Here is a 20,442-nt window from a genome sequence, read left to right as displayed (position 1 = left end):
TTATCAATCACGTCTCCGAGACGCCTCAAAGAATACGCCGTGAAGCGAACTGATTATATTTCGTGGGCGAAACGCGGCGGCCGATCGATTGCCCACAGCAGCGCCCCCACAAGCGGTCGTGGATTGAGTGACCAAATTATTATTTATTTTCGAAGGAGTTATTATTACCCCCCGCCCCCCCGTACCCCCGGGAAAGCGATCCAATTTATTCCCAGATGACCGACGGTCACGGAGCAAAATTTCGCAGAGTGTTGCTTAAACGCGGAATATGCAGGAGACTCTTATTGGGAAGTAATCACCAATATATTTTGCCTCCGACTGAGATGAGCTTCATCTCAAAGATTGGTTCATGATTGGTCGCATTACGTTGCATCAGTTTTATTCGGAAGACCACAAGTATAACATTTCATACATTGTAGTTCTTACCATGTCTTGAGTATGTCCGCATTGTCGTGTGAAAAGAATGACTGATAAACTGATAAAATATGAAGAGGTTTCATCACAAGAAGGAAAATAGCTTTTAATTCACAAAGGCACATCAATATATTATACGTTTCTGGTATTGGCAATTTTAGGGAGTAATCTTGGTACAAACTATTATACTTCATATTGTACAGTAAACATTTTTAGGGCTTGATTCTCAAATATTGTGTTCTGTTGTAAATTCATTTTATTTTACACAAAGGTTATCTTATTCTCAAATGGCTGGAACTCTGCTACTTGTTCGTTCTGCGGTTAAATAATACACACCTTCGAAGCTATGATGTGAAAGGGCTCTTTGCCCAACTGAGTGATTGCTTAGGTGTCAGTGAATAGTAGATATGAGCACCTAAGTGGAAACTAAAAATTTATATTACGTTGAAAATAATATGGAAAATGTATGTCAGCCACTGCCCTGAAGATGCTGTCATTTTTTTGTGTATAAAAACAGGAGTATATGAAAAAGAACTGGCCACTTAAATCGTTACAAAAATCAGCGACTTTTTAAATTCATTTTTGGTATTTTCAACCAATTCCAGAGTACAAGAGAGATTTGGATAAAGAAGACCTTTCAGGTCATCCATGTCCTCTAGTCCCAAGTTCTTTGCGAAACAGCATCCTTTGGTTGAGAGAGAGAATAGGTCTGAGAGATTAACTGGCTCACAGGTCTTTGCCATTTTACTTTTCAACCAACCACCATTAATTAGTGTAAGGGCAAACAATTAAAACTCTTTTAGTTAGGAAAAGTGCATAGTTGCCTATGGTATCATGAGATGTGAGGAGTTTTGAGCATGGATTGTGCTGCACTTAAGATATCACTGTCATTACTCTTGTAATTTCACTCCTGTTTCTTTTTCCTGTAAATTTAGTTATATCAGTCATCAAAATCCATCTGATTCCATTGTGAGTAACACAATCCTCCCCACCTACAAACATTTCCAAGCCAAACGTGGTATAAGAAGAAAATACTAATACTGAATATTAATCTGAATATACTAATTTGAAATAACATACTATTAACAAAAACAGCTTCTAGGTATTTTGGGAATTGTGCTGTGTGTACGGCCACTTATGTGTAAGGATTGGCACAAGGCACTTTGGGGTCCTAATGTGCCTATATATCAATGCTTTTCAGTTTATGGAGCCCAAAGTGAGCCAGTTTCAGTATCTGCTGTGAATCCAAGTGGCAAAATGCAGGCAGTATAATAGTTCCATTCCATTTTGCCTCTAACTGGTTATTTGCATTTTGATTTTCCTGTGTGTAATGCTTAGTATTGAAGAATTAAACTTAACTTTGTAAACAGTGACAACATGATACCCACTGATATAGGAGATTCCTTCTAACATAGTTCCACAATTATGCCTCAAATATTTTCACATCAGAACATCCGTGATGAATATTTCCATTTACTTATACACACTATATCCAGATGGCCTCTTTGAGAGACACTGACAAATCTGTGACAGTGAGAGTACTTATCTGCCTTTTCTCACTAGGATTTGAGATTGGTAACACTCTTTCAATACCAGTCGCATTCCTAGGATGGGCAGATTAACCAGCATTTGTTCACACTTTTCCTTTCCATTTAATGAGACAGACAAGCTCAAACGCAAATCTTAGAATAGTGTATGAGTACAATTATGTCCATTTTCCTCATAGTCAGATTACTTTAAATCCTGAAATTGCACTTTGATGAGATCTTTCAACACATATTAGCAACTGTCTTGGGAGTCGCGCTATTTATTCAACTTTTTTGGTCTTCTTCTTCCTTGTCCCTTCGTTCAGTTCCTCCTTTGACTTGGCCGTATATGGAGATATGCTGGAAGGGGAATAACTTTGTGAAGTTTCACGGGAGTGGCTATGCTCATGTTCATCGGAGGTAAAGGATGCAGCGCCAAAGAGGATGGGGCAGATAACAGCTTCAATTGGAGCAAATGGTGATCCATGCGAATGTCTTGCTGTCATGAATACCTAAAACAGTATAAAACAAAATATTAATATCGGATTAAATCTCTTTCATTTACTCGACGTGAAAGGCACTATACAAATGTAATTTTGTTTGTTGTAGTACAGACGCTACCCTGCGTGGAAGGTGCTATATAAGTGCAAGTTGTTGTACAGATTTTGCTGAGCCAATTTCCTAGACATTTGCAATATTTATATACGCTGTCAGTACAGTTCTGGTTGCTCTTTGACTTTGGATGTTTTAGTTTTGACTGATCTTGACAATTTTTTAAAATATAATTTTACTGACTCATCATAACAAATGCAAGGGAAATATTGATATTAATATATAAATATTGTTGAAACATTGTATTGCTATTCAGTTTCTGCCTTCTACATATTATGGAATAGATTAGAATGTATTGGTGTCTGTGGTATGAATTAATATTTATAGTAATCCTGTACTGGGATGTATTCGTGTAGGTGGTAGTTCTTTACTGGAATATATATATATATCCTGAAATTTGAAACAGCAAATGAATTGCAGATGTTGGCTGATTATCAGGTATTTTTCTCCTTTTCTCTCTACTTGTTCCAGTAGCAAAACCCAGGGTGCGACTCTCCCTTTGATTTTTCATCCCTTTCTTTGGGGTGACATCAAGACATTAGTCTATGGCATCCCATCTATGGCATAGCTCAGATCAGAATCCCAACAATGTATGTGAATCATCTACCTCGACTAAAAAAAATCAATCCCAACTCAATCAACTGACACAATTTTGCCCATCTCTACCAGTACAGTACTGAGCACTAGAATTCATGACCATGTAATTGCGAAACAGATACCTCACTACATCCGCTATTGAGTGCCACTTAATAATAACAAAAATAATAATCCTTGCATTTGATATAGCGAATTCCCTTAACTCCTGACTGATGATAAATAATTGTTGCCTGATTTACCTTAGTGACAACCATGAAGGCAGTGAAAAGGAAGACGATGTTATGTTTAGAGATGGGTAGCCAGCGAGCCTGCTGTAACGTGAAGAGAACTGCTCCAACCAGACTGGCCTTTGTTGGGCTGCAAAAGGTAAAGATAAAACTGTAGTTATCACATTATTCCACCCTGTCATCAAATGTACAATGTTCTACATTGCACAATAGCTTTTTTGTGAGGGAACAAAATGCTTTTACTTTTTTTCCTAATCCAGGGATAATAATAATAATCCTTGCATTTGATATAGTGCCTTAGCACGTCTTTGAGACATCTCAAAGCGATTCACACAATATACTGTAAAGTGAATTGACTATATTTTGTGGGCAAAATGCAGCAGCCAATTGCACACAGCAGTGTCCCACACACAATCATGGATTGAATGACCAAATTTGTATTATTTATTTGTTTGTGAAGGAAATCAAACCCAGGTCCTCTCGCTTGCGAGGCGAGTGCTCTAACAACTAAGCTATAGGACTCCACAATGATCAATAGTTCAGAGTTATTCCAAAACCTACTAAATATGGGATATATAAGTTTCTATAGTCTCCATGTAGCATCCATTAATTCTGGTCTTCAAGCAGCTCCAAAGAGAATGGTTGTGCAGCTCCTTCCAATCTTCTTTCCCTTTGAAGAGTGACCTGGCAAATCCTCAATATCTCTTGTTCAATATGGGAGTTTAATGGAATGGAAAGGGGTTAAACCTGAATCTTTCAATTTATGGTGCCATTTGCTACATCCATGGATAGCAACATTGATATTCAATTTGTGGATTACATTATTCATAGCTTCATCCACAATCCCAACCTGTCAATCTGCTTCAGCAGTTTCTGAGCTGCAAAACCAACTGACTGGTAGTGCTGCTATACTGATCCAACTATTGATTGTGCTATATGTGGCATACTCCTCAGATTCTCTAACTTAAATTCCTCCAATATCACTTTTTAGGTGCTACTCCAAGGTACCTGACCCTCCACTCAGCGGGCTCCGGCTTGCTTTATGTCCTCTGCCTTGCCTGCCCCACCATTGGTGGGCGGGCCTTCAGCCTCTCTGCCCCCATCCTCTCAAACTCCATCCCAGCCCCTCTGCCTCTCCCCCTCTGTTGCCTCCCTTGAAACCCGTCTTAAGACCCTCCTCTTCGACCCTTCATTCGGTCACCCTCCTACCCACACCCTCTCTGCCCTCCACCCCTCCTGAACCCAACCACCAGCTCGGGTGCAGATCTCTGACTGTCCAGGGCCTTGCGACGTCCTCCTGACCTGAAAGGCATGATACAAATGTAATTTGTTGTTGTTGTCTCCTTCCTGGCTTCTGGACTCCAATGCCCATGTCAGCAATGGGGAGAACTCAATAGTGTTATGCAATCTTTGGGCCACATCCCGTGTCTCAGCCAGGTCTCGGGATTCCGAATTCAAATACATACTGAACCACACCAGGCAGATATTTGATGTTAAAATTCTTCAGTACTTAAAACTGTTGTTATTTCTCTCCTGCACACCTCTACCATGCTACAATTTTTACTTACAAAGACATGTTGAGGAATTCATTTGTTTCTGGTTTCCAGACTCCACGAACTAACTGTTCAAAGTTGGAGATTAATGCAACTCCAGCGCCTGCAAGGAACACAGAGCAAGTGATTGACAAGACACAAACCTCAATTATTTTACTATCACCAGTCATTCCTCTGAGATCTTTACAAATGGCATTGTACAGATTCAGCAATCCCTGATGCCAAAAGCATTCCAATTTCCACCGATGCAGCAAAGCAAACAATCAGACTATCATTCCCAGCATTTCTTGATACTTGAAGCTTAGAATGCCAAGTATACATTTGGAATGTATTGTGATATAAACTTTAACGTCTTCCGATGAATTATTTCCAGGCTCCTGTAGCATAGAAACAAACAATGGTTCTGCTATTCTACTTTGAAGCACACTTTTGGCATTTAGACATACCTGGATTCACTAGTAATAATAATACTAATAATCCTTGCATTTGATATAGCGCTTTATCGCATCTTTGAGACGTCTCAAAAAATATAGTGTAAATTGAAATGACTGTATATTTTGTGGGTGAAACTAATTTTATTAAAGGTAGTTTAGGCAGCGCTTTCTTCTTTAGTAAGCAAGCAGACTGGTCTGTGAAAAGGAGTTCATCTCAACTAAGGCTTACCTTTGGCCCATCCAACCAAGGCCATGATGATCCATCCATGGTGATAGGCATGATGAGCATGTACAACGCCTACACTAATTTTACGGACCCGCACCACCTCCTTCATAGCGACAAGGACCAATTTCACAGGCATGAAAGACACACACTTGTAGAATAAATTGAGTGGACAATAAAAAGTGAGGTACCTAAACAGAAAAACAAGGGATCAGTTTGTGAATATTTATTTCATCGTATACCATTGTTTAAAAAAGTATAATCTAAGAAGCAGTTTCCAATAATAATAATCCTTGCATTTGATATAGTGCCTTATCACATCATTGAGACGTATCAAATTGTTTCACAGAATACATTGCAAAGTGAATTGACTATACTTTTGTGGACAAAAAGCAGCAGCCAATTGCACACAGCAGTGTCCCACAAACAGTCGTGGATTGAGATACCAAATTATTATCATTTTTGTACTATCTGAGCATTACAATGATAATAAGTGTATCAACAAGTTTCAAGCGATTCACAGCACTAAACTTCTTTGGATTTTGTCCAAACTGAAGTCCTTCCTCAGCAATAATCTTTGATACTTTCAAATTAAAGATTTTGGAAGTCAAAATCTAGGTTCACTCACCAGACAGCTGTTGCCAGCAGGATGTGGGAAGTGTTGCTAAAATATTGGAGAGGAGATTCCCCGAGTAGAACATCTGCCATTATATAACTGGCAAAGCAGTAAAGCATCGCACTCATCCATGAGGCAATTGGACTTCGCCTGGACACTTCCACTGCACCTGAAAAAGAACACAGGCCAGTCATACACTTTACCTTTCAAATGGTTAATATAATGTATATTAATCGTCTACTTGCATTTATATAGCGCTCTTCACCCAGGTCAGCATCTCATCGCGCTCAACAGGCCATGAAAGGATTTGTAGTTGAGTGTGGGTATTCTGAAGTTGATCCATTCTGTGATAGGGAGGCAGTGGAGCTTGGCAAGGACTGGTGCGATGGGGATACAGAGTTTAGAGTATACATGCATTGGAGTTTTGAATTAGTTGGATTTTGTGGAAAGTGAAGCTGGGGAGACCCCTCCAGGGAAGCAATGATCCCTTGCTCAGGTCTTGCTTTCTGACATTACTTTTGTGCTTGAGAACTTAGGATGTTGCTTATCAGGGATATGAATCGGCATATCACTGGTGCGTGATATGTTGGCTATCCAACATTACTGACATTGTAGCTTAAATTTACCCTCTTTCCTCCCCCAAGCTCTGTTCCATGTACCCCTCTTCAGGCCTGAAGAACCTGAACCACAAATTGTCTAAATAAATCCTTTGTTCAGCACCGATATCTGTCCTATGTTTCATTTCCAATAGCCATTGTGAGCTTAGAATCATAGAGGTTTCATGTACATCATGTGGTTCACTGGGCCCATCTGTAGGGAAGGTTCCCAGGAGAGGGAGACTTATTGATACAACTGACATTGGCAGAAACCTGGCAGGACCTTGAAAGCCTCACTGATTGAGACGCAGAGAACCGAAAGACCATTAATAGACACAGCTTCCATTGACTCATCTTCAGCTTTGTTTGGCAGCTGGGTAATTTGATTAGTAATATGTGCAATGCAAATATGTAGTTCATATAACCTGCAGGTTCTGTGACAAATAAAAATAAACAAAGGCTTGTGCTGGTTCAGTGAACAGACTGGACCTGGCAAGATCTGAAGTTTGATCTTTGGACTCTGCTGTGTTATCTGATCTCAGTCCGGTCCAGCTGTAAGAAATTCACTTCAATAGTCCTGGGTTAAAGGAGGAGAAAAAAAACATTCACTTGCCCCTGTTCCAAATTATTAAATAGCGTCCTCTTCTGGACATGCACATTGGACAGGATTGGATTTCTCTGCAATACTTTTTTTGAAAGTTTAATAGCCTGTCAAGATTCACTGCCAAGGGGTACATGAGGATTTCAGTAGTTTGTGAATCTATCACTTTTTGGCATAAATGTTCTGCACTATATTCATATATGATATCACATTTGCTGAGTTTTTATGGAGTTGTGATGCAGGTCTTTGAAATCCTGAGCAGCATGACGAGTGTGGATGTCAGCTGATTATATAACGTAAAGCGACACAAATACAAAGCTAAGTAAAAATCAGAAGTGTTTATTTCTAGATATTGGATTAGGCTCACAGAAAAACAACAATTAAATGTTATGTGGATTCAAACTTTTTTTTAATTAAAATAAACTTGGAAAGGTATATGGTTTATGGAAGACATTGCAGAATTAGTTGGCCCAATGCTCTGGAACACTGTAGGGTCACGGAAATGTCATCTGGCCAATGCAAATGGCCAGGGCTTCATAACATTGACTATAATGACTGCCGTGTTTCACCCACAAAATGTACAGTCACTTCAATTTACAGTATATATTCTGTGAAACACTTTGAGACGTCTCAAAGGTGTGATAAGGCACTATATCAAATTCAAGGATTATTATCATCATTATATTATTAGTTTAGGGAGTCAGAGAGGAACTGCAATGACTTAAAAGGGGAAATAGTGAGAGAGACCATCTTTTTAAAAATCTGAGAGATTGTTGACTGGGAGGGACACCAGGAGAAATGCTCAGTACACAGAAGAGTACAATTCCTGTGTCAGATAGCAGTATATGTACATATGGGATCCAATATTTTCTTTTCATCTCCTGGGGTGTTGTGCAAATCTTTGCACATTGACTGACCCACATTGACTGACACAAGGTGTCACACTCTTTTCAAATATTGAGCAACACCTCACAGATGTATCCTTCAAGCATTCAGTACCCCCTCATTGTTTTTTTCCCCCCCCCACAAATTTATCAGAACTGAAGTAATTTCATTCCACATTTGCTGCTGCTGTCCTGGTCAATATTACTTATGCAATGTTAGCCTCTGAAATGGAATAGTAATTTTATCCATTTATATTTTGATTAGCATTTATGCTGAGCCTGCATTAGCCTTAGATCTATGAAGATAGCAATACTTTCAATGGATGTGAATTTGGGCACATGTATTGAGGCATGAGAAAATGCCATGCTTTGATGAATAAAGCTCCTCCACAACATTTTTGTATTTTCACAAACTCATCTCAGGAATCTATAATATTTTAACTCTTTTGCAACCATTTCTCTTTATTGTGTGCACCAGTACTGCATTATTGGTATCACCTGATCAATGCCACCATTAAGCACACCATTCACATGCAAATGTCAGTACCTTTGGGTGCATTTAAAAATGAAACAAACGATTGAGAACTACAAATTCCAACTGATTAAAATGTTGGTCACTTAGAACATAAGAACATGAGAATTAGGAGCAGGAGTAGGCCATTCGGCCCCTCGAGCCCTGCCCCGCCATTCGATAAGATTATGGCTGATCTTCTGACCTAACTCTAATTACCTGCCCTATCCCCATATCCCCTAATCCCTCTATTTTTTGAAAATCTATAAAAAAAACTTCCTCATCTTTTATTCAATTTTTAATGTAAGTTAAAAATTTAATTAACTGTTTGTGGGACATTGCTGTGCGCAATTGGCTGCCGCGTTTCGCCCACAAACATACAATCAGTTCACTTTACAGTATATTCTGTAAAGCTCTTTGAGAAGTCTAGAAGACATGAAAAGTGCTCTTATCAAATGCAAGTATTATTATTAAGTTATTGCCACCCTTTTAGGATACTGTGACTTCTAATATTCTTCTACCAATATTTTTTTGTGCGTTAACACCTGGGTTAAGACCAGGTGAAATGCTCCATTTGACAATAGTGCATATGTGTAGAGGTCACTGCGCCACTGGCTGAATCTTGACACCTAAATCCAAAGATATAAAAAACTTTGGTGTTAGATACAGTTAGATGTGGCCCTTTGTACACCCCCACCCCCTGTCCCAACTAGATATTATCACTGTGCACTTGTGTTACTCACTTTGTGGAGCTCTATTGACTCTCCAGCAGTTGTTGTGAAGAATAATGTTTCAGCCCCTGTTTCATATGCTGTAAACAGCAGGCACAAAGCTTCTGTAGCCAGTGTGATTTTCAGAGAAGATTGTGACTGCTACCAGTGCAGTTCATGTTTTATTGTATATGTCACCATATTGCCCCCCTCTTTAATCTCTATAGTATTCTCTCCTTAAAAAGCCTTTCATGAACATCTGAAAGCACTTCACAAAGACAACAATGATCCTCAAGTGGGGAGGAAAGACTGTGCAATTTAAGGGTTTTACTTGAAGGTACGGGCATAAATTTATGTTTTGAAGAAGGATGATTTTGGAAGAGTGCCCTGGTGCCTGAAGATTCGACCACCGGACTGAGGGAGTGATGAACGTATTATAATCTCCTCTTTCAGTGACAGTCCTTGAGCGAGTGAGCTCTTCTTTAATATGAAATTCTAACCTAGATTCCCTGCAGAGAGCATTTTGACACTGAGCAGCTGTAGGTAACAGTTGGCATCCATTTTTAAAATTTTATTTATTTATTTAAATATTTTAAACACAGTTTTGGTTCCAAAGGGCCTGTGACGTAACTGAATCAGTTTATTCGGTATTTCTCGGGTCATTGGTCGCACGTGTACGGCTGAAATGGAACTACTCTTTTAACATAGAAATATTTTGATATACAGGATATAATTATATGAAGGTAAGATAGATTTCCTTCTGAGGGTTGAAAGTCCATCCAGCCTTGCTAATAATAACCTAGTTTATTATAGATCGGTTCCACTGGATCTCAATGTGCCCTGAGCAAGGACATTAATCTCAGAGCAGCTGTTCGCACTTGCATGTGCTGGGACTGATGAGCCTGCAGTTCACATGTAAAAGATACTGGGATGCTGAAAATACTCTTGATATTATTTCTTCCCTCCCCCACTCAATCTCTCTTTTCTTAATCTGTTAAACTCTGTCACCCAGCTTGTCCTCCCACTGAATCACTAAATTGACAACGAGCACACACCTTATTCATTCTGCTGCATACATAAGCACTCTGGATTAGGGCGCTATATAAATGCAAATTGTTGTACAATTCTGATAACCGTGACCCAACCCTCGAGAGGCAGTGCAGAGGAGAGCAACGAGGCTAATGATAATGAGCTATGAGCAACAATTAGATAAGTTAGGAGATAAGTCCTGAAAGGAGATAATAATAATCCTTGCATTTGATATAGCGCTTTTCACGTCTTCTAGACGTCTCAAAGCGCTTCACAGAATGATGTAAAATGAATTGACTATATTTGTGGGCAAAACGCGGCAGCCAATTGCGCACAGCAGTGTCCCACAAACAGTCGTGGATTGAAAATGACCAATTTATTATTGTTTTGTTTTTNGGAGGGATTATTATTATGCGTGTGGAATAAGGAAACTTGCCCAAGGTTTCGCCCTGCCTGGAATTGAACCCAGGTGTCTCACTTGCAAGTCAAGTGCTCTAACCACTGAGCTACAGGACTCCACAGATGTCTCAGAGGGAACATTATAGAGATATACAATTTTAAAAGGGGTTGGAAAAGTGAATATTACTTCATTACAATGTATTTGCTTATCACGACAACGTACAAAGCCATCTGCCAGCAAGCATTTTCATTATAAACCGACTATTTTCTCACAGGCAACTATTGTTCACGTATGAGGATCCTGCTGAACCTGTTCTGAAATAGCAGGAGGTGCCTGTTGCCAAGATTCTGCACTGTTTATATGTGAAGCTTCCAACTTTTGTTTCTTGGCTGTACAGCCCAGCAGCAATGGCAAATGATCCATTAAGCAGATGTGCACTCAGGTTGTTCCTTACACAATGATTTTTTTTATTCCTAATTATAATAAAGACAATAGTTAAACAGCTCACAATTGGTATGAGGAAGCAGGAAATCAGCCAATATTACCAGACCCTGCGAAGTTTGAGCAGAACAGGTGATTACAGCTTCATATGTGAGGAGATGATGCAAGACAAAATTCTGGGGCCAAAATTCTGGGATTAATTATAAAAGAATAATGTAATAATCCTTGCTTTTGATATAGCGTCTTTTCAAATTATCAAAATATCATAAAGGGCTTTATAGGATTTACTGTGTAGCGTGTAGTGCCACTAACAGCCATGAAGTGAAGGATCAATTTTATCTGAGGGAACTCCAGAGAAACACCGCTTTTTGCAAGGGATCTTTAAAGTCCACCTGAACAGACAGGAACTCGATTTAGCATCTCATTCAAAGGATAACACCTCCAATAATGCAACTGCTTTGGAGTGTCAGCCTCGACTATGAGCCCAAAGTCCCAATAAGGGAGTTGAACACCAACTGATTCAGTGCCTTCTGATTCAGAAACAAGAACACAAGGGAAACACTTCAGTGAGAAACTCTTAAGTCCAAAAAGAGCCAGAGAAACTAGTCAATTGGTAGCAGTATCGAGCTTAAATGTGAGTGATAGAATTATCAGATGAGAATGAAATGGAGCTGTAAGCTGATATAAACATAAAAATATTTCAACCCTGAATGTTTCATATTTGACCTAAGTTGGCCCCTATATGGCTGTTGTGGTACCGAAGCAGATATAGCCTTCAATAGCTTAACAATTAAAATGTTATGACCTCAATCATTATAAAAGGCCCGACGTGAATGTAATCTTCTTGTTGTTATAGCTTGGCATTGCACCACAGTTTCTGCTCCCCTATTTAGACCCTCATACATGCATTCATAACATCCAGGATTGACTATGCAAACTCCTTGCTTGTTGGAGTCGAAACCTTGGGCAAGTTTCCTTACTCCACACATCTAATAATAATCCCTCCAAAAACAAAACAATAATAAATTGTTCATTATCAATCCACGACTGTTCGTGGGACATTGCTGTGCATAATTGGCTGCCGCGTTCACCCACAAATATACAGTCAATTCATTTTACAGTATATTCTGTGAAGCGCTTTGAGACGTCGAGAAGACATGAAAAGCGCCATATCAAATGCAAGGATTATTATAATCTCCAATCCTCCCTCCATAGTCTGCAGAACATCCGGAACTCGGCAGCCCGTGTCCTCTCCCACACCAGGCTCCGTGATCCGATGACCCCCTTCCTCGCCCGACTACACTGGTTTTCCATCACTCAGAGGATACAGTTCAAGATCCTGGTCCTCACCTTCAAAGCCCTCCATAGTCTTGCTCCTTCTACCTCTGCGACCTCCTACCCCCTATCAATTTGCGCGCTCCGGCCTGCTTCACTTCACGTTCCCCTGCATCGCTCGCCCCACCATTGGCCTTCAGCCACTCTGTCCCCACCCTCTGAACTCCATCCCGCAGTCCCTCCGCCTTGCCCTCTCCCTTGCTTCCTTTAAGACCCATCTCAAGACCCTCCTCTTCGACTGTGCTTTTGATCACCCTCTTTCACCCTGTGCCCTCCACCCTGCCCGATCCCGACCCTCAGGTTCGAAACACTGATTGTCCAGTGCCTTGGGACGTCCTCCTGACATGAAAGGCACTACACAAATGTAATTTTGTTGTTGTTATATCCCATCATTATTTGTCCTCAGCAGTTATGTCGTGCTAACTCTGCATGCCAAAGCCATAATGGGTAGGGTAGCGTAGGTGGAGAAGCAGTGGGAAACTTGCCAAACAGTGCTTTCAATGACAATTCATGCGATTTTAGTTGATTGATCTCCAGTATGATAGTACCAATGCACTAGTCCCAAAACCTTGGCACTCGCCAACCTGCGCCTAATAATCTCTGGAATTAGGGAAGCAGGGTTCATTCCTCCAGGGAGAAAGTGCAAATTCTATATATAGAAATTTCCGTGTGTAGATGGCATACGTATGTGGAACCCTCATTCTGACTTGAATACTCTTAAATACGGAGATGCTTTCTGCATGTGCCAGACACTCGGAAAAGCATTCTCAGAAATAAGATTTTTCTTTTAAATATATTTGGGGCACATTGGGGCCTTTGTTATTGTGCAATAAAATAAAATATTTTTTTTTTTAAAAATAAATTTAAAAAATGTTATTTTGCGATAGTGTTGATATGGGGACAGTTTCTAAGAGATCACAAATATCGTAGAGATTGTGAATTCATCAGGACTGAGGCTTGACCCAAATGTGAACCGCACAGGGAAGCACCATCATTGCACTCCTGTTGGGAGTCCCAGACCTGACGTAAAGTGAGTTGGAATGCAGGGTGTTTATTGCATGATTATGCAAGAAATCGATGAAGGGGAGGGGAAAGGGTCAGGAAGCTATGGCTAATGGTGGCTGGGATAACCCAGTGACAATGGCATCACTTTAAAATGTCTCGAAGACATGATAAGGCGCTATTTCAAAAGCAAGGATTATATTATATATACTTAAACATGGATTGATGCAAATATGTCAGCAGAAAGTAACTGAATTACCAGTACAACGAAAGCCAAGCAACTCTCTGCTTTCTCAAAAACACAAAGTGGTAAAAACTTTGTTTAAACTTGCAGGTAAGATCTACCTCAAGTGAGAATTCTCGCTGTGAGTGGCACAATTAAAAATACGTGCGCCACGGCAGACACACAAGAAAAAGAACCGAGAAAGAAGTCCAAGCGATTGTGAAAGAGAGGAATGGTTTGACTGACCCGAGCCCATTCCCCAAGAATCTTAAAGGGACTTGCACAGAGTGACTGGCCACAAGCTACATTGAGAATTCATATTCAAAGAGTGAGCAGAACCTATTTTATGCACTTAACACCACTTACAACTAACTCGCAATGGGTAACATGGTCACTTGGATGGAAAATTAGGGACACGGGTGTGCTATGAGTGAAGTCCAAATAAGATGAGGCTTAAGAGTTATGACGGGAAAAAAGAATGTGAGAATTAGTAGATTTAAGACTTTAAAAGGGAAATAAGGGGTGAGCGGATGGGGCCCAAATAATGACTTGGATTGAGAGGGTGAGGAAACTGTACTGGATTGCTGGTTGGCCTATTGGATGGATGCCTCTGGTGGGAAGATCCAGGCAATGTGCTTGTGGTACAGACAGTGTGAACAGCATGTGCTCCATCAACCCAACTTTTACAGTTGCTCATAGTTTGAAGGAATTTATCCAAAATTGGCCCTGCAATGTAGGGATGAGTTGACAAACTGCACCACCGAATGCTAAAGAAAAGCACTTGAATTGTGTAGCCCCTCATCATTCTGAAATATCTCAAAACACTTGACACATAATTGCTATTTAGAGTAGTGACTGGTTTTGTTGGCAGGCACCATTTTTCACTCAGGATGGTCCCACAAGCAGCCATGATACCTTGGGCAAGTTTCCTTACTCCACACGCCAAATAATAATCCCTCCAAAAAAACAAAACAATAATAAATTGGTCATTTTCAATCCATGACTGTTTGTGGGACATTGCTGTGCGCAATTGGCTGCCGCGTTCACCCACAAATATATAGTCAATTCACTTTACAGTGTGTTCTGTGAAGCGCTTTGGGACGTCTAGAAGACATGAAAAGCGCTTTTTCAAATGCAAGGATTATTATTATTATTATGATGTGAATAATTAATTTTATCTGGAGAATTGTTAGACCACTAGAAGAAACTCTCTTTTCAAATAATATCATGGGATCTTTCAGGTTACCTGAAGAACAATCAATAGTGGTAGATATCAACACATAAGAATGCCATAATTCAGTCAGAGATGTTATGCAAAACCCAAATGAAGATAAGAAGTGTTCCCAACAGAAGATGGAGTTAGCTATTATTTTCTTCCCTGCCCCTACTCCACCAGACACAGCTATGTTTTATGCAGAGAGGCTAGGGAAAGGGGGAGGAAATAGCTTCAAAAAGAGACAGAAATTACAATACATAAATTCCCCAATTCCAGTCACTTTACTGTTATGCAGATATGTTTTTTTTATTAACAATATCCCAAACTATATCAGTTTGGCTCCATGAATAGAACTCTCACCTCTGAGTCCTAATGGTTGCAGATTCAAGCCCCACGTCAGAACTAAAGCTTATAATCTCCACTGACAGTAAAGGTTTAAATTTAGACCTTCCTCTTTAGCCATGCCATCTCCCACCCTCCCACCCCCACTCCTCTTGATTCCAATACCCAGCTTGGGTACAAACCCTTAACTGCCCAGTGCCTTGGGACGTCCTTCCAACGTGAAAGGCACCGTATAAGTGTAATTTGTTGTTCTTGTTGACTCCACTGCCATCCTTCAAATGAAATCTAAACCAATGTTCTGTCTGGTGTCCCAGTGGATGTTAACGATTCCAAAGCATTTCAAAGAATGGGAATTTCTCCCCGTCCTGGTTAATATTTCCTCCAGCAATGCACTGGAAGTTCTATCGTGTTTCCTTCCTCGTTAGAAGTTCAAATTTGCCATTTTATCAATCCTTCTAAAAATCCCACGAGGCGAAGCGTCCAAAGGCGCTTTGTCAAATGCCAGGAGTTGCATTTTTCTCCAGACACACACACAAAAAAAAGAAGGCAGCGAGACCGCCCTCTGGACCCTTTTAAGAAATCACTGGAGAAAACCACCATTTATATCAGAAGCAGCAAACCTCGACAATAAATAAATACAGTGCTTCCCACTCAGTGACAACCCACCCACCCCATCCCGCCTGGTCTGGACTATTTTTAGACGTTTCTATTTATTCTCCCAGTATCTGGTGCACTGGGGAATTTCTGGAGTGGTGGTGGTGGTGGTCCTTGTGCCAACGAAATGCCCTTAAAATAACCACCGAGGGAGGGCAGGCAGATGCGTTATACACACTGCAGCTTTAAACCCCAAAATGAGTGGAAATTAACGATTCAAACACACACACACACACACACAACACACACAGAGAGAGAGCCCCTCTGAGCTGTGCTGCCTTTGCGAGCTTCGGTTCCCGCAATAACAATTGCAATTACAACATAATATGATCATAAATAACAACCCGAGGAGACAACACCACAGCCCCCTTGAACCTGGCGTTTCCATCACAGCTGCTGCGATCCTATCAGCAGGACCTCACGGTGCAACCCGGGCAGAGCAGAAATAATAATAAAAAGGTGGGGAGGGGAGGGGAGGAGAGGGACATGGACTGACCTGGTTCGTATTTGAGGTAGAGGATGGACACGATGTAATACGCCAAGTCAAACAGCGGGAACATGGACATCTTTGAGCAGTACAGAGGCACATCGCTCAGGTTCAGCAGAGCCAGGACATCCATACTGATGGGGTGGTGGGGGGGTGGACCTGTTCCTCCTGCGTCGCTGCTCAAAGATGTGACTGGTGTTGCTGCTCAGATCGCTCTGAGAGGTCTTGTCTCTCTCTCTCACTCTCTCTCTCTCCCTCCCCCCCCCACCTCTCTCTCTTTCTCTCTCTCTCTCTCTCTCTCTCTCTTTCTGTCTCTCCGCCTGCCCTGCTTTAACCAGGCTGTTAGGCTGACAGTGGGGTAAAGCTACTCCCAACTCATCCCTTGGGGGGTGATCACAAATAGCCCCCTGACGTCAAGCGCATAACACATAATTGCACCGCTAACGTCTGAGCAAAGACACCTCAGAGCCCCTAATCCTGAAACTGGACACCGCACATCCTCTGCATTTTACGTAAATAAGCTGCAGGCCCTAATAGGGCGAGGCTGGGAGAGCACTCACTCACTCACACTCACTCTCACTCACTCACTCTCACACTCCACTCTCTCTCACTCACACACACACTCACTCAATCTGACTCTCACACTCTCACTCCACTCTCTCACTCACTCACTCTCTCACTCACTCTCACACTCACTCTCACACACTCTCTCACTTACACACTCACTCTCACTCACACACTCACTCTCACTCACACACTCTCTCTCACTTACACACTCACTCTCACTCACACACTCACTCACTCACTCCCCAATGATGCCGACGCCTGAGAAAGCCACACTGGCCCCCAGTTCCGCATTTCAGGGGATCGTTTGAGTTGAGTGTGGAAGAGAGAGCGAGAGAGAGAGAGAGAAGAGAGAAGAGAGAGGGAGGGAGAGGAGTGACCGGTGCGAATCCAGAGAGTAGGGTCCAATCGTGAGTGGTTCTAAAACGGTCAAAATCCAAACGTCGCCACTTTTCGTTGCGTTCTCAGCTTTTCACGTTCGTTGTGAAGGTCCACTTTAAAAAGACTCCAGAATTGGAAGTCGCTGATGGACGGATTGCACACCAGACCCCCCCTCCCCCCCCACCCCCCACCCTGGATACTGGAAACTCCAACCCACCCAAGAAGCAAAACCCTTCTGCAGGACGACACAAGATCAGCATAGAGTTGGAGCCACCAAGCTCAAGCTCCATTGCTTTCTGTTGATTGCTCTCTCGACCCCATCCCTACCCCTCTCCTTTCCTCCCAGCTCCACCTCCTTATCCCTCTACTCATAGACATCATAAACCTATCCGCTGATACCCTTCCCACCCCTTTAAAAACGGCCGTCATCACTCACATCCGAAAAAAACCCTCCCTGGACCCATTCCTACTCTCCCAATTACTGTCCCATCTCCAACCTCCTTTTCCTCTCCAAGGTCCTGGAATGAGTGATTGCTTCCCAGCTTCGCTCCCTCCTCTCCCGCGACCCCCTTCATGAACCCCTCCAATCGGGTCTCCGTGCCGCCCACAGCACAGAAACGGCCTGGGCAAAGTGACAAATGACATTTTGTCCGTCTACGACCAGGACTTCTGCCTTCTCGTCCTCTTTGACCTCTCTGCTCCCTTCAACACCATTGACCATTTTTATCCTCTTCCAACACCTCTCCTCTCACCTCAACCTTCACGGCTCTGTCCTTGAATGGTTCAGATCGTACCTCTCACACTACCTCCACTTCATCTCCACAAACGGTTTCTCCTCTAGCCCTCACACTGTCTCATGCGGCGTTCCTCAGGGCTCTGTCCTTGGTCCCCTCCTCTGTAACAATTATATGCTCCCTCTTGGTGATGTCATCCGCAGACATGGGGTCATCTGCCACATGTATACATGGATGACACCCAACTGTACCTCTCTGCCTCCACCCTTGTCTCCAGAATGTCTGTCAGACATCAAGTCCTGGATGAGAGCTAATTTTCTTCAGTTGAACGTCAACAAGACTGAGGCTCTCCTAATTGGATCCCGTCAGTGCCTCTACACCTCAGGCGCTGATAGCATTACCATTCATGGTTACACACTCCACCTTACTAAACCAGTCCGGAACCTTAGCATCTTGTTTGACCATCAACGATCCTTTCTACCCCACATCTGTGCCATGACCCGCTCTGCCTTCCCCCACTTCCGCAACATCGCCCGACTCCGCCACTGTCTCACACTGCAGGCCACTGAAACCCTCATACATGCAATCATAACATCTAGATTTGACGACGCAAACTCCTTGTTTGTCGGCCTCCCCAACTCCTCCCTCCATAGGCTGCAGATCATCCTGAACTCTGCAGCCTATATCCTCTACCGCACCAGGCTCAATGACCCTATCACCCCCACCCTTGTCTGACTTCACTGGCTTCCCCATCATACAAACGATACAGTTCAAGATCCTGGTTCTCACCTTCAAAGCCCTCCATGGCTCCCTCCTCTGCGGCCTGCTTCACATCCTCTGCCTCACCCGCCCCACAATTGTGGCAGGCAGACCTTCAGCCACTCTGCCCCCACCCTCTGTAACTCCATCCCGCAGTCCCTCTGCCTCGCCAACTCCTTTGTTTCCTTCAAGATCCGCCTCTTCAACTGTGCCTTCGATCAACCTCCCTCCACGCTGCCTAATCCCAACCCCCAGCTCAGGTCCGAAACACTGATTGTCCAGTGCCTTGGGATGTCCTCCCGACGTGAAAGGCACTATACAAATGTAATTTTGTTGTCGTCGTTGTAGAGTTGTGTTAATAATAATAATCCTTTGATTTGATATAGCGCTTTATCATGTTGTTGATACATTTCAAAGCTTCACAGAATTTATTGTAAAGTGTATTTTGTGGTATATGTAATATATGTGGAGTCCTGTAGCTCAGTGGTTAGAGCACTCGCTTTGCAAGTGAGAGACCTGAGTTCAATTCCAGGCAGAGGGCGAAACCTTGGGCAAGTTTCCTTACTCCACACGCCTACTAATAATCCCTCCAAAAACAAAAAAAACAATAATAAATTGGTCATTTTCAATCTACGACTGTTTGTGGGACATTGCTGTGCGCAATTGGCTGCTGCGTTCGCCCACAAATATACAGTCAATTCACTTTACAGTCTATTCTGTGAAGCGCTTTGGGACGTCCTCCCGACGTGAAAAGCGCTATATCAAATGCAAGGATTATTATTATTATTATTATATATAAAATTATGGGTGACAAATACAGTGTCAAGTTTACGAGTTGGAAATGTTCTGCTCCACATTTGGTCAATGAGATTAAGCCTCACCAACCAGCAGGTCCGGGTTAATACAGCACAATGCCGGGTTGCATCTGTAAGTGCTACATTTATTTCCACTACCCTTTTCTCTGGAAGGTAGTTCCTCACGGGTGGCTGTGTATCCACCTACTAGGGTCCACGTATGCCTCATCTGAGTGGCTGTTACTCATGTGTAAATCTTCTCAGGGGGTATGGTAGTCTGTTTAGCCATAGGGGTGAGGAGCTTGCACCCAAGTCTGCTTTCATTCCCAATTTCCCCCTCTCACACAACACCTTGACACTTGTACATTGTCTTTCAACAACAACAACTTGAACTCATATAGTGCCCTCCATGCAGGGTAGCGTCTCAGAGAAGAGGAAGGTTTTCAGGTGGGGCTTGAAAGAGAGGAAAGACGGGGCAAGGTGGAGAGATTGAGGGAGAGTGTTCCAGAGTTTCGGGGTTTAGTGGCTGAAAGCGCGACCTCCGATGGTGGGGTGGAGAGTGTGAAGGATGAGCAGG

General features: G+C 42.2%; 1 protein-coding gene across 1 annotated transcript; it reads right to left on the bottom strand.

Moving 5' to 3' along the window:
• Nucleotides 1-499: 499 nt before the first annotated feature.
• tmem38a (transmembrane protein 38A) lies at nucleotides 500-17,211 on the bottom strand. The gene is made up of 6 exons (XM_042342662.1): nucleotides 16,643-17,211; nucleotides 6,215-6,371; nucleotides 5,593-5,777; nucleotides 4,945-5,032; nucleotides 3,389-3,506; nucleotides 500-2,452 (listed from the first exon to the last, which is right to left on the bottom strand). Exons 1-6 carry the CDS (start codon nucleotides 16,764-16,766, stop codon nucleotides 2,222-2,224), a joined length of 903 nt encoding a protein of 300 aa, XP_042198596.1. The 5' UTR covers nucleotides 16,767-17,211; the 3' UTR covers nucleotides 500-2,221.
• Nucleotides 17,212-20,442: the final 3,231 nt, after the last annotated feature.

This window comes from Callorhinchus milii, unplaced genomic scaffold, assembly GCF_018977255.1.
Source record: "Callorhinchus milii isolate IMCB2004 unplaced genomic scaffold, IMCB_Cmil_1.0 Scaffold21, whole genome shotgun sequence".
Lineage (NCBI taxonomy): Eukaryota > Metazoa > Chordata > Chondrichthyes > Chimaeriformes > Callorhinchidae > Callorhinchus > Callorhinchus milii.
This window is presented reverse-complemented; position numbering and strand designations above follow the sequence as displayed.